We start from the raw sequence: 12565 nt of genomic DNA, 5'->3' as shown, positions 1-12565 counted from the left end.
ACATTACACATTTTCGAAAAGTTTCAAAACTTTTCAATTTTTGAAACTACCGTAACCCTGTCAGATTTGCCCCATTTGTTTTAAAATTTTGATTTTTAGAATCCGCATGTCAAGACGCTTCGAATGAGTATAATCATGCCATGGTTTTGGTGAAATGTGGGTCCCACCACGAAAACTACGGTATGCGCCTTTAAACTGTGGAGAGGGATACTGTAGTTTTCGTGGTGGGACCCTACTAGGGCATGATTATACTCAATCAAAGCGTCTTGACATGCTGAATTCAAATTTTATAATGAAAACATTGAAAAACCCAAATCTCACCGAATTTCACGAGATTTCAGCCCAGTTTTTTGGCTTTACCCAAATCTACTACAGTAACCCGAGTATATCGTAACCCAAACTATTTTTCACATAAAATTCAGATTTTCAGCTTCATTTTGAGCTAAAAATCAACTTTTTACTATTCAAATTCACAAATTTACAGAATTTCGAAACTTTTCGAAAAACTTTCAAAAGTTTTGAATACTCGTATCTCGCTTATTTTCGAACCAAACTTTTTGAATTTTAGTTATTTAGAATACGCTTAACAAGACGCTTCGAATGAGTATAATCATGCCATAGTAGGGTTCACCACGAAAACTACAGTACTCCATTCCAGATTACTGTAGTTTTCATGGTGGGACCCAATTTGAAGGGAATGTAGGCATGATTATACTTTTCTGAAAGCTCAAAACGCGCTGATTTCAAAAATTTTAGTTTCAAACATCAAAAAATAAGATTTCCAGATCTTCGTGCTCTTCTCCACTTTTCCATTCGTTGTCTCAACTAAAAACGCTTCTGACTATCTCCTCGAATACAACAAAACCTGTATTCTCAAAAACAAGAAACAATACAAACGAAACGTCTTCATTATCTTAATTACCTATTCCCTAATTATGGTAATTACCCTGGTAATTATAATTACCCTAAAACAGGTGGATTATGTCATAGCAATATTCCATTTGATAAATGGAATGGTTTTTCCGATTGCTGCATATGATTATTCTCTAATTATCAATGAAAATGTGTTCTGGAATTGCAAAATTGAAGATTGCTGGGATCAAATTGAGAAAGGAGCTGTGAACAAAGAGAAAAGCGATATAATGTGAGTCTTTAAATCAACTTATCTCATGGGTAATTAAAAATTAATTATCTTCAAAAATTATTTTCAAAAAATTTTCAATATTTTTATAGTTGACAACTTTTTGGTAGCATTGATAGCTAGGGAGATATAACCAGTTTTCGTGGTGGGACCCAAAATGAATGAAACTTCAGAGTTTTTATCTGAAACTGAAATTTTCTAAATCAGCTCGTTTTTACCTTTCAGAAAAGTATAATCATACCTAGGTTTGGAGCCAGCGACTACTGTATGCGCCTTTAAATTGGGGTACTGTATTTTTTGTGGTGGGACCCTACTATGGCATGATTATACTCATTCGAAGCGTCTTGTTAAGTGTATTCTGAATAACTAAAATTCAAAAAATTTGATTTGAAAATCAACGAGATACGACTATTTCAAATTTTTTGAAATTTTCGAAAATTTTCGAAATTCTGTAAATTTGTGAATATGGAACGTAGAAAGTTTATTTTTAGCTCAAAATGAAGCTGAAAATCTGAATTTTCTGTGAAAAATAGTTTGGGTTACAATACACCCGGGTTACTGTAGTAAATTTGAGTAAAACTAAAAAATCCAAAAAATCCGTCTGGAATCCAGTTTTTGACCGTTTTCTTGGTGAGATTTCGATTTTCAAAGTTTTTATAATAAAATTTGAATTTAGCTTGTTGAGACGCTTCGAATGACTATAATCATGCCCTAGTAGGGTCCCACCACGAAAACTACAGTATCTCTCTCCGCAGTTTAAAGGCGCATACCGTAGTTTTCGTGGTGGGACCCACATTTAACCGAAACCCAGGCATGATTATACTCATTCGAAGCGTATTGGCATGCTAAATCTGAAAATACAGGTTTTGAAACAATTGGGGCAAATTTGAAAGGGTTACGGTAGTTCCAAAAATTGAAAATTTTCGAAACATTACGAAAAGTTTCGAAAATCTGTAACTTTGTTCATTTTTAAGATATGAGAGCGATTTTAGGTTCAAAATAAAGCTTAAATCCTGTACTAACCTTAAAAAACAATTAATAACGAATTTCCAGCCCCTCCGACCCCATCGAGTGTGAAATCTGCAATCTGGAATACACTGAAACGCACTACCCATTGATTTTCAAAGAATGTGGTCACACTTTTTGTGAATCCTGCGTCAAGAATCTCCAACACTGCCCAATGTGTCGAATTACAGTAATACCAAATATACTGGACATGAAAATTAATAGTCCCCTTTTAAAATTGGCGCTCGGAAAGGAAAAGTAAGACTTAAAAAAAAAAATTTTTTTTGAAAAAATTTTTTTTGCAGCCCAGGAGTGTCAGAATGTGCTCGATGTCATCACCCATATAATTCTAAATTCAGAATCCCCAGAATTCTCACAGGATGTGGGCATACAGTATGCCAGGAGTGTATCCAGGGAGTCATCGGACACAGATTTCTTCACTTTGATATGGAGTGCCCGTTCTGTCGGAATGTCACACGGGTTCCAGGTGATTTGGATCTGCATCTGAAATTAAAAAATTTGAATATTTTCAGATGGTTCAATTTCGAAACTCCCAAAGAACTATGCAGTCTGCAGTGTGATTGAGGAATTGAGAGCACGGAATAATAATTATCATTTTTCCAACAATTATACTTTCCGTGTGAAACATGAATAAAACTTTCTAAATCAGCTGGTTTCGAGCTTTCAGAAAAGTATAATCATGCCTATATTTCCTTCAAATTGGGTCCCACCAGGAAAACTACAGTAATCTGGAATGGAGTACTGTTTTCGTGGTGGGACCCTACTATAGCATGATTATACTCATTCGAAGCGTCTTGTTAAGCGTATTCTGATCAACTAAAATTCAGAAAATTTGGTTCGAAAATTAGCGAGATACGACTATTCCAAATTTTTTGAAATTTTTGAAAAGTTTCGAAATTCTGTAAATTTGTGAATTTGAAAAGTAGAAAGTTGATTTTTAGCTCAAAATGAAGCTGAAAATCTGAATTTTCTGTGAACAATAGTTCGGGTGTTACGATGTATGCTGTCTAGCTTGGATTACTGTAGTAAATTGGAAAAAAAAATCTGACTGGAATCTAGTTTTTCGGTGAGATTTAGTATTTCATTATTTTGATTATGAAATTTGAATTCAGCAGATCAAGACGCTTCAAATAGGTATAATCATGACTAGGCTTGCTTCAAGTTGGGTCTCACCACGAAAACTACAGTAGCCCAAAAAAATGTGAAATGCTGTTATCATTCTGTCTTGACACGTGAAAAGTCTGTATTTGGTAGTTTTCTAATTGCCGTACATCTTTTTTCTCGTACGGTTTTGCGCCAGTGAAGTCTGAAGTCACTTTATTTCATTGAGATTGAAGCCTAGGTTTCTAACAAGTACAGTACCGGACCAAAAGCTATCAATTTTTGCCGTTTTCAGTTGATTTTGCCCAACTTTGAGGGTGTGTCATGGTAATTCTGATCGACCAATCAAATACATAAATAGTAAATCATAGAGATCAAAATTAGAGCTTCATTTTCTTAGTTGGCAACTTTTTTGTACGGACCATCCCTAGAGAGTTATGGTCATTTTAAGACGAAAGCTCAAAAATCGCACTATTTTGCACTGATATTGGTCGATTTGAGGGAGAAATTACTTTGTCGATATGTAACTTGCTAGGGTCTGTCCGTACAAAAAAGTTGTCAACTTCAAAAATGGAGATCTACACTTGGTCTATTGGATCCCATAAAACATTATTTTGTGCGACAGTTAGTGTTATTATGGCATAATCTCAATGTTGGGAATGTTCAACTGAAAAAAACCAAATGTTGATACCTTTTTGTCCGGTAATGTAACTCCTGTTTCATTCGAATTTGCAAATCGAGCCGAAATGGATCGACACATTTATTTGTATAATTTACTCAACAGGTTATGTACCTAATTGCTCTGACACTCCATATAGTCTCATTCCCGCATACGTCATTTCTTTCCCATCTGTCACTTTTTCACAATTTGTCTAGTATTGATTTACTGTGTCTTTCGTCCTGTCCTTCCATTCATTTATCCTCTCAATATTACTGTCGGAATGCCCGATTTTCGCCTTCTTCGTCTCCCGTTAGTTGCTCTCAAAGAGTGTCTTAAAATAATGAATCCATTGGAACTGTAAGTGTTTATTAATTATTTAAATGTTCTAATCAAAAATATTCAGACTGAATCTATCAATGTGTTCCAGAAGAGTGTCAAAGTTAATAAAATTGGGAGGCACCTCGAGTCTCGAAGTTTCATATATGTTTCTAGGAAGTGACACTAAACAGATCGAAATCGGAACCTCCAGATCGATCCACCGTTTTGAATTCCCCGCGTCTCACACAATACCAATTCTTATCCGTCAGAGAACTGCGGATTTTCTGGTGGCAGTTAGTCAGAAACCAGAGAAAGCGAGTTTCGGTTGGAATGGATCTTCTCTGGAATTGGTCGACTACATTCTCGACACATTTAATTGCCCAATTCACTCAATTAGCAGTGGTTCCATTTATCCATATTCCTCTCTTGTGGAATTGACTAATTGGGTGTTGACACGACAGTCAACTATTCGAGAAATGAGTGTTACCACCAGAAATCTGGATGGTGAAGGGTTCAAAGAGATTCTCGATAAGCTTACTGTAACTGAGCATCTAGATGTGTTATCCAAATTGAATCCAGACTTCCAGTATACTTTTAAGAAGTTTCCAAGATCCATTTCATTTGATAGTCCTTATTGGATAAATTTGGAACAACTGCTAGCGAGTGATTGTGAGTCAATCACACTTTCAAATTCATTTTTCACTAATACCGATCTGGATGCATACTTTGAGAAATGGAAGAACGGCGACTATCCGAATCTGAAATCGTTGAGAATTGTAAGTGATCGACTCGATGATTTGATGTCGATTGCAGGAGTGGCGCCACCAGTTAGAGAGGAAAACAATCCAGAGGAGATTATTAGAGAGTGAGTCATAAAATCTATTATATTATACTCATTCAAAGCGTCTTAACACGCTGATCAAGCAAATCTAAATTTCGAAAAGTTTGCATCAAAAAAATCCATAAAATCAGGCTGGAATCCCGCTTTTGATCGTTTTCTTAGTGAGATTTTGGTTTTCAAAGTTTTTATCATAAAATTTGAATTTAGCTTGTTGAGACGCTTCGAATAAGTATAATCTTGCCCTAGTAGGATCTTACCACGAAGACTAGTACCCCTCTTCATAGTTTAAAGGCGCATACCGTAGTTTTTGTGGTGGGACCCAAATTTCACCAAAACCCAGGCATAATTATACTCATTCGAAGCGTCTTGACACGCTGATTCTAAAAACATAAAAATTAATTAGTTTTGGGACAAAAATTAGGGATTGGTTACGATTTCAAAGTTACGATTTTTATAAATTTTAGATTTCAATATTTTATGGGTTTTATAGCGTTTATAGATTAATTTTGACCATAAAGATGGATTATTGAAGTGTTTTTATGACTAGAATAGTGTTTTCCCATAGTTTTTGCAAATTTTTTGTGTTTTTAGAGAATTTTCGAAAAATGGAAGGATATTCCAAAGTTATGTAGGTGTTCTTAATCAGTTTTAAGATGTTTATAGGTAAGTTTTATTAAATGAGCGTGTTTTTCCACTTTTTAAAATCATTTTTGATAATTTTTGGGGATTTGTGGGTTTTGATGTAATTTTAGAGCATGTTTAGTCCTAATAATCTATTTTTAAGGTGTTTTTAACTCTGAAAATGTGTTTTTTTTAGGTTATCAAAGTTGTTTTTTAAGTTTTTGAGAACTTCAGATATAAAAATAAACGATTTCTTCTATTTTTCAGCATTTATGTTTTCAGTGCCAACTTCATTCGATACAGAATCCACGGGGGAGTCCGAATTAAAAATACCAAGGGAATCACCGGAATCATCAAAATGGGTATGGAAAGAGATGGAATGCAGGTTACGTTCTTGGTCGTGGATTTATTCGATTTGGTTGGCTAATTTATACTCGGACGTTTCGAAACCATGAAAATTCGATACTAAACGAGAAGCAAGGTTTAGGTCAGTGTAACTATTCATTTATTACGTTTAGTGCCGGAATCCAATGGTTCCGAAATGTCCGATTTTGAAATTTCTGGTGTCAAGTCAATATAACTTGTGTGCCAATGTTTACTGTATCATTTAACTTCACTGAATCAATTTTTATCGCATTGCCACCTTTAACTTTTCATGAAATAATTTTTTTGTTACTTCAGAAAGTATTACGTATGAAAAAACCTCAATATTCCTGAAACTGATATGCTCAAATTCAGCTCGACGAGACGCTTCAAATGAGTATAATTTTGCTTTAGGAGTGTCCGCCACAAAAACTACAGTATCCCTGGGTTTAAATGAGCTTAAATTTAGTATGAGCAATTTTCACTGTTTGTTAAGGATTGTTCCTTCTTTTCAAGCCAAGAATGAATTTTATATCTTCAAAACGAACAAAGTTACAGATTTTCGAAATTTTCGAAATTTTCTAAAAATAGGAATAGTCATATCTCGCTCATTTTCCATGCCAAATTGTTGAAGTTAAGATTTTTGGAATCAGCGTGTCGAGACGCTTCGAGTGAGTATAATCATGCTTCGATTTCATACAAATCAGGTTCCCACCACGAAAACTACAGTAACCCAAATTTAAAGGCGCATATCATAGCCTACATTATTTTTTGCGGTTTATTCAGAATTTAAGCTTTGTTTTAAGCTAATAATCATTATTCTAGCTTCAAAATGAACAAAGTTACAGATTTTCGAAAATATTCGAAATCTTCTTGCTCATTTTCCATGCCAAACTGTTGAAGTTTGGATGCGTATTACCTATTTTTTCTAGGGTTTTTATATTGTCTTTGCAATTATGTATAAGGAGCATGCAACCCACCCACTTAATTATATACTCTTTTTGTTTCTGCAGCTCTCCCTTCTAATCCCTCCCCCCTCCGGGAATCTCACTAGATCCCGGCCAGATTTTTGGGATATTTCACAAAATTTCAGATTTTTTGAAAACGTTGTATAATATTTCTCTGGAAATTCCGCCTAATGTTTATAACCAGTTTTTTTGAATTTTGCGCTCTTTTTAACATGCAAAACTTTCAAAAAAAAACATTTCCAAACATTTTTTCTTGTCATCACCTCCACCCACCAATTTTCAAAAAATTTTCTAGATTCTGACTCTGCGTTTCAAGACCTTTCAAATGAGTATAATCATGACTAGGTTTGGAAAAAGTGGGTCTCACCACGAAAACTACAGTAACCCGGAGTTTAAAGGCGCATGGCGTGAAATTACTCCGAACCTATTCATGATTATACTCGAATCGAACCGTCTTGTCCCGGTGAATTTGAAAATAATAGTTTCGTTGGGATTGGAGCGAAAATCATCTAGTTGGAGGGATCCGAAATTTTCGAAACTTAAAAAAAAATATTTTTCATTAGTTTTTGGTCCAGATATTCAAATTTTAGGTCTTTTCTTTTTGTAAAAAATTACATCGATTTATTTCTGTTGATAATATACTCAAAAATCGACAAAATCAAACTTGAAATTTATCATGTCACTAATTTTTCTATGTTTTTCACATTTTCGTTGTTTTTCACATTTTCCGACTTCCGACTTCCGTCTTCCGACTTCCGGATAAGAAATTTTCACTTCCAACTTCCCAATTCCGACTTCCGGGCGTAATTTCATTTCCGACTTCCGACTTCCGATTTCCGACTTCCAACTTCCGACTTCCGGGCGTTTTTTCACTTCCGACTTCCGAGTTCCGACTTCCGGATACGGAAAATCGCTTCCGACTTCCGACTTCCAACTTCCGACTTCCGTCTTCCGACTTCCGGATAAGAAATTTTCACTTCCAACTTCCCAATTCCCACTTCCGGGCGTAATTTCATTTCCGACTTCCAACTTCCGACTTCCGACTTCCAACTTCCGACTTCCAACTTCCGACTTCCGACTTCCGGATAAGAAATTTTCACTTCCATGCAACTCTGCCACAAACCCATTTAATTGTATATTTCCCCTTTCCTCCCCTTTTCTTTTGTTCCTGCAGCTAATTCTAAGCCTCCCCCCCCCTCCTTCAGAAGACACACCACATTACCATATCGATTTTAATTTCTAATTTCTTCTCCCCTCCGTCTCCTTTTCATCCGTCCCCCTTTTTCAAATGCTCGCCACCAACCACCTCCTTGTCTTTTCCTTCCTCTACACCCCTGCTTTCTTACTAATTGGATTCAATAAATATGACGGATCCCCCAGACACCTTGCCACTTTTCACAATATCCTTACTACCATCCTATCCGCCAGTATAATCTGCTTTATTCTGAAAATTTTATCGATTTTATGCGATAAATTTTTATTTTCAAAACCGCGATATTTCCGACAATGTATGAGGGATACGGTTATTGGGATGACGGTGGTCACTATTTGTGGAGTGGTTTTCCTGGCGACACCGTATTTTTATAGGGATGATGATGGGAATGTGAGTTTTTCCAGATTCAGATTTTCAGTTCCTCAATTTTAAGCCAAAAACCAAGAAAATAGCTCGAAAATGAGCAAAGTTAGAAAGCTTCGAAGATTTTCGGGTCCCACCACGAAAACTACAGTAAGCTGAGATTATTTTTGATTTTTTGTGGTAGAATCAAAATTTTAGTTTCAATTTGAGCCAAAAACCAAAAAAATAGCTCAAAAATTAACAAATTTAGAGATTTTCGAAAATTTACAAAAATCTCAAACTTTTGATATTGCTGTAACTTGGCGAATTTACAATCAATTTTTGAAATTTTAAGATTTTCAAAATCAGCTCGTCGAGAGCTTTCAGAAAAGTATAATCATGCTTATATTCGGTTCAAATTGGGTCCCACCACGAAAACTACAGTAACCCGAGTTTAAAGCCGCACAGGACCCCGGATTGCAGCAAACCTAGTCAAGATTATACTTTTCTGGAAGCTCTCATTATGCTGAATTCAGAAATATAGAATTCCAAAAGATCAGAGCAATTATGAGTGAGTTACAACAAAAATAAAAACTGAGAACTTTTGGATTTTCGAAAATTTTCGAAAATCTGTAACTTTTTCAATTTTTGACATTTTTGGATGGTTTTTGGGTAAAAATACTCCAAATCAACTAAACTAGCTCTACAAATAGTAAAAAGGTAGATCCGCTCATTTTCCATGGCCTAGAAATACAAAAACAAAAAGTTCGGCCATCTGAAATTTTTTGAAATTTTTCGAAAATCTGTAACTTTTTCATTATTTATGATAGTTTTTTTGATTTTTCCTGCACATTGATTCGTGAAGATGCGGCTAGCAGAAAAAAAGAAAATAATTTTTGTCTACTGTATGCGCCTTTAAAAAAAACATACTTGTCAACCGGGCCGCAACGGGCCGACACGGGCCGGCGCGTAACTCGCGTCAAAATAAATATTATGAGCTGAAAAATACACCAAAGTGTAGATCTCGACGAGTTCTATCTCCGTTACCTACTACGGGCCGGATGGCTATTCGTTAATGTGCTGCGGGCCGGGAAAAAGTGCCAAAAAACGCGAAAATGGCCAAAAAAGCCATTCTAGCCCGGCCCGCGGCATATTAACGAATAGCCATCCGGCCCGTAGTAGGTCACGGGCATAGAACTCGTTGAGATCTACATTTTGGTTTTTTTTTGAGCTCATAATATTCATTTTGACGCGAGTTACGCGCCGGCCCGTGTCGGCCCGTTTCGGCCCGGTTGACAAGTATGAAAAAAAAACCACTCCCCATGGCCTAGAATTTCAAAACTCGGCCACCAAACTTACACAGTTAGATTCAGCTCACCGAGACGCTTCGAATGAGTATAATCATGCCTGGGTTTGAAACGATTTGGGTCTCGCCGCGAAAACTACAGTAATCCCCTGTGGGCTACTGTAGTTTTCGTGGTTGGACCCAATTTGAATTGAATATAGGTATGATTATACTTTTCTGAAAACTCGCGACCAGCTGATTTCAAAAATCGTAGAATCTCAAAAATCGGGTATAAACTCGCCAAGTTACAACAGTATCAAAGTTTTGGATTTTCGTAAATTTTCGAAAATTTTCGAAAATCTGTAACTTTGTTCATTTTTGAGCTATATTCTTGGTTTTCGGCTTAAAATTGAGCTGGAAATCTGCAAAATATTTTAAAAAAAATATTTTTCCAGACCCTCATGTTCTCCTCCATTGTGACCAGCTCAATTTCTCTCCTCTTCTTCCTCACCTTCCTTCAATCTCCCAAGCACTTCCTCGAGTTCCGCAATGAACTTAATTGGCCAATTAAGTACAAGAAACTTCTGGAAATCTGGATGGCACTTCAGCTCCTTGTTTTTTTTATTATCTGGAGAAATTCGACTCCGCCCATTTTAATTGTCCATTTTTTATATATTATTTGCTATGGGGCTACCGTATTGGATTACGGTATTGTGTTGTGTGGAAAGGTTCAATTAAATCGAAGGGGACAAGAACTTCAGGATGCAGATATAAGGGAGAGGAGAGCGAGATCTGGAAGTGAGTCTGAAAAATTCTGAAAAATTCTGAATTTTTTATCAAATTTTGCATTCGGTGACGACTTAGAACCGTTGTTAAATGGCCAATTTTTGTGCGAAATGAAATTTTAGAACATATAAGCGTATAAAAATAAATATAGAAACGTTTTAAATGATAAAAATGTTTCAGGTACCGAATAAATGGATGGATCTGGAAGCTGGGAATCTCAGAAATTAAAGTTTCAGTATCTATTATTTTGCTGTGATGTTCCACTTTTAATTGTTTTTTAAAAAGCAATAAAGTACCGTAACTTACCCGATTCTTGTGTCTTAAATTTAATCGGGTGAATCAAAATGTTATCTTCAATTCGAGCCAAAAACCAAAAAAATAGCTCAAAAATTAACAAATTTTCGAAAATTTTCGAAAATCTCAAAATTTTGATAGTTTTGAAATTGCTGTAACTTGGCAAATTTACACCCGATTTTTGAGATTTTTAGATGTTTAGAATAACCTCATTGAGAGTTTTCAGAAAAGTATAATCATGCCTATATCTGGTTGAAATTGGGTCCCACCACGAAAACTACAGTACCCCCCGAGTTTAAAGGCGCATGGGACCCGGATTGCAGCAAACCAAGGCATGATTATACTTTTCTGAAAGCTCTCAAAGAGCTGATTCTAAAAATTTTAAAATCTCAAAAATTGGTTGTAAACCCGCCAAGTTACAGAAGTTTTTGAAAATTTTCGAAAATCTCTAACTTCCTCCATTTTTGACATTTCTGAATGGTTTTTAGCTCAAATTGCTCCAAATCAACTAAAATAGCTCAAAAACTAGTCAAGTTTGTGGTAAAGAATTCAAAATTCTAGAAAGACCTCAAAATCCGAAGACGACTTTAAAATTTGGGTAAGAACCCTGAAATATAAGTGAAGACCTCGAAATCCAAAACATGGCAAAAATCCAAAAAAATCTCTGAAGATGGTGATCTAGAATACAGAAAAAGTCTTAAAATACGAGTAAGAATTGAAAATTTCAAAAATTTCAGAAAATGTTTTCTTCCGATTTTTTCAGTTTTTTCAATTTTTTTGGTTTTTTTGTCATTTACTGATTTTCTAGTTTATCAGTTTTTGTTTTCAGCAGTTTCTCATCAATTCCCCCGCCTGCTCATTAGTATATTTCCGCTCTACTTACCTTTTATTTTCCACCTGACACGGGCACCACCACCGCCCCCTCTCTCGATTCCCCAGAGGAAGCCGTGTGCTCCATCCCCTGGGGGCTCTTTCCCTTTTTCTCTGCGTCTCTCCACTCCCCACACTATTTCTTTTTCGGTTGCCATGGGCACCGTCACGGCCCGACGGCGAGGAATTGAAGCCCTTCGATTTTTTTCCAATTTTCTTATTTTCTTGGCTTATGACCACTTTTCAGTAAAGCTGATTATAAAAATCCCAAAATATCAAAAATTGGTTGTAAATTCTCCAAGTTACAGCAATATCAAAATTTTGAGATTTTCGAAAATCAAAAAAAATTTCTTTCCGTTTTTTTTTAGTCTAAAATAATAATTTTCAGCCTCCCTGCCAAGTTTTAGAGCTAGATTAGTTGATTTGAAGCATTTTCACCCAAAAACCATTCTGAAATGTCAAAAATTGAGAAAGTTACAGATTTTCGAAAATTTTCGAAAATCCAAATTTTTACGTTTTTTAAAATTTTTATTGTAACTCACTCAGAATTACTCTGATCTTTTGGAATTCTATATTTTTAAATTTAGCATGACGAGAGCTTTCAGAAAAGTATAATCATGCCTTGGTTTTTCGCCAATCCGGAGTCCTATGCGCCTTTAAACTCGGGGGTACTGTAGTTTTCGTGGTAGGACCCACTTTGAACCAAATATAGGCATGATTATACTTTTCCGAAAG

At 35.7% G+C, this 12565-nt stretch overlaps 2 protein-coding genes across 2 annotated transcripts; both read left to right on the top strand.

The window, feature by feature from the left end:
• Window positions 1–1013: 1013 nt before the first annotated feature.
• GCK72_011298 (uncharacterized protein) lies at window positions 1014–2801 on the top strand (the record flags this gene model as incomplete). The annotated part of the gene is made up of 4 exons (XM_053728351.1): window positions 1014–1144; window positions 2195–2404; window positions 2452–2633; window positions 2680–2801. 4 exons carry the CDS (start codon window positions 1014–1016, stop codon window positions 2799–2801), a joined length of 645 nt encoding a protein of 214 aa, XP_053587928.1.
• A 1408-nt stretch (window positions 2802–4209) lies between these two features.
• GCK72_011297 (uncharacterized protein) lies at window positions 4210–6136 on the top strand (the record flags this gene model as incomplete). The annotated part of the gene is made up of 3 exons (XM_003094154.2): window positions 4210–4286; window positions 4333–5112; window positions 5977–6136. The coding sequence occupies 3 exons, from the start codon at window positions 4210–4212 to the stop codon at window positions 6134–6136; spliced, it is 1017 nt and encodes a 338-aa protein (XP_003094202.2).
• Window positions 6137–12565: the final 6429 nt, after the last annotated feature.

This window comes from Caenorhabditis remanei, chromosome III, assembly GCF_010183535.1.
Source record: "Caenorhabditis remanei strain PX506 chromosome III, whole genome shotgun sequence".
NCBI lineage: Eukaryota > Metazoa > Nematoda > Chromadorea > Rhabditida > Rhabditidae > Caenorhabditis > Caenorhabditis remanei.
This window is presented reverse-complemented; position numbering and strand designations above follow the sequence as displayed.